Source organism: Saprolegnia diclina, assembly GCF_000281045.1.
Source record: "Saprolegnia diclina VS20 unplaced genomic scaffold supercont1.230, whole genome shotgun sequence".
NCBI lineage: Eukaryota > Oomycota > Saprolegniomycetes > Saprolegniales > Saprolegniaceae > Saprolegnia > Saprolegnia diclina.
The window spans coordinates 6,592-8,817 of NW_008246297.1; the positions used below are offsets into that span (position 1 = coordinate 6,592).

A 2,226-nucleotide genomic window follows, 5' to 3' on the forward strand; every position below is an offset into this window, starting at 1 on the left:
TCTTTAAACCACCTCATGAACGTTATACATCCTGCAATGCTGATCATTCCGCGATGCTGTAGCAAGCTGTTGTGCGTGAAGCGTCCTGCTATGCAGTATTGGACCAGAGTGCCGAAATGATCCTAAGATTGAAGCGGCTAAGAAAGAGCTCCTTTCGGACGGCTCTAACAATAACAACCCACCTGAGCGAGATGGGGTAATTGAATAACGACTTTTTGCGCGAAGCGCGATAGTGGCATATGCCATGCGCGAGCGTAGTGAGTGCATTTGGTATCGTTGGGGCCTGCTGCGATAGCGCGGGAGGTTGCACAGCAGTGTAGTTTCCGGCTGAACGCCGGTAGCGATCCGCTGGGCACCGCAACGAACCGGAGGTCGCGTCCGTCGCACGCGTCCATCACACATTCGCCATGTGAATGCGTGTTTGCAGTAGGAAGGGTGCGTTGGACATGCATAGTACAAGAGCCCGTAAGGGTGGAAGGCATCCACACTGTCCAAGCTACGACACAGACATACCGCTAGGTTGCACGCGGCCCCAATACCAAACTGAAATCAAAAAGCGCGACAGCACCTGCACAAACCTTCTACATGGATCAAACCACTGCGCATGCGACGCAGAAAGACCGCTAGATGGCCCACCTCAACCACAAAGACCAACCACACCCTGCCCCAAGAAAACCCGAGGTTTGGGGCAGGGTACGTTCAACTTCAATGCACATGATCCCGTCCACCGACGAGTCCAAACTACGTCACACGTAGTACGCGATCCCTCCGCTAGATTGCACGCTACCCCAATGCAAAACCTCGACCAAAGAGCTCGACCAAAACCTGCCCCAAGAAAACACGAGGTTAACCCTAGTCTGCGTATTTTACAGAAAGGTACCCAAGCCATGACGCTTTTTGCAAATTCCCCTTTGACTGGTGTGTCATGGCACACATAGAGCTCGACAGCGAGAGTTTGTACGCTTGTAAGATAAATAGTACGTTGTACCTCTGGCTTCAAGGAGGATCCCGGCGTGACACAATCCGACACAAATGACGTGGCAGCATGGCGTCGAGGCGTCGTTATGGCGATGCGTGGTACGGCCGCATGAGTTATTCTGATATGAAAGATCCATGTAATGCACACATAAACGACGAGTTGATTGTGCTTAACGCGTCGTACGATGTTTACGCGGACGTGGCTTTCTTGAGGCACGCGTCCGAGTTGCCATTCCCGCCCGGATACGAAGTACCAAGCGCGTTGAGGAGGCTGCTTGCAGTGTCGTCTTGCGTCACCTCCCACGCAAACACACCACGAAGGTTCATGCACGCGGTGAACTTGGCTTTGGCCGCGATCGACGCCGGGTTGTCGTACGTGATCTTGCGGGAGCCTTTGACGAGCTGCGGTGTGAACGACGCCTTGTTCATAGAGTACGCCCAGGAGCTCTCGAGCGGCTTGATGTCACGGTATGTGATTGCCTTCTTGCCTTCGTAACCGTAAAACGGCACGCCGACAACGAGCTTGCTGGCAGGGACACCTGCACCGAGCCAGTTGCCGACCGCCGACTGGACGCTGCTGTCGTCGCCCATCAGCGCTGCGTTCGGGCGACCGTCGTTGCTGTACACGTTGTCGTAGAGCATGAGGTTCACAAAGTCGAGGCTTTCGTTGACGATCGGCGCCATCTGGTCGCGCGAGATCCAACCGGGAAGCGCGGCCGACACGACTTTGCCGGCGCCGAGCGCCTGGCGCACTTGCTGCGCGAGGACGCGGTAGTTGTTGAAGTCGCTGTCGCTGTCGGGGAACTCCCAGTCGATGTCGACGCCTTCGAGGTTGTATTTGTTCACAAGCGAGCGCACGGCCTGTACAAACGTGTTGCGAGAAGCGGCAGACGCTGCGAGCGGTGGGAAGTTGGCGCTTTGACCGCCGCCACCGATGCTGAGGACAGGCTTGGCCCCCTTGGAGCGCACGACTTGAGCAAAGTGCGCGAGGCCTTCGGGTGTGGGCAGCGACCCGTCCGCGTTCGGAATCACAAACGCGTAAAAGACGTGGGTCGACGCCTTGAGTTGGACGTCTTCGATGCGGGGAGCCTCGGGGCGGTTGGGGTAGTACATCCCGACGACACGCGCCGCGTCCGCTTGCGGAAGGGCGACGATGGCGACGAGGGCGAGGGCGAGCGAGGCAAGGTAAGACTTCATTGCAGTGGTGCTGATGAGACGGCAAATGGGATAATGAGCTCGAGCGCGCGG

At 56.9% G+C, this 2,226-nt stretch overlaps 1 protein-coding gene across 1 annotated transcript; it reads right to left on the reverse strand.

Annotated features, from left to right (window-relative positions):
* Positions 1–1,119: 1,119 nt before the first annotated feature.
* On the reverse strand, positions 1,120–2,191 carry SDRG_17254 (hypothetical protein). Its single transcript, XM_008623494.1, has one exon. It carries the CDS (start codon positions 2,173–2,175, stop codon positions 1,168–1,170), a length of 1,008 nt encoding a protein of 335 aa, XP_008621716.1. The 5' UTR covers positions 2,176–2,191; the 3' UTR covers positions 1,120–1,167.
* Positions 2,192–2,226: the final 35 nt, after the last annotated feature.

What these genes read in the sequence shown, in the direction of transcription:
- SDRG_17254 (XM_008623494.1), bottom strand. Translation starts at nt 2,175, where the DNA reads ATGAAGTCTTACCTTGCCTCGCTCGCCCTCGCCCTCGTCGCCATCGTC.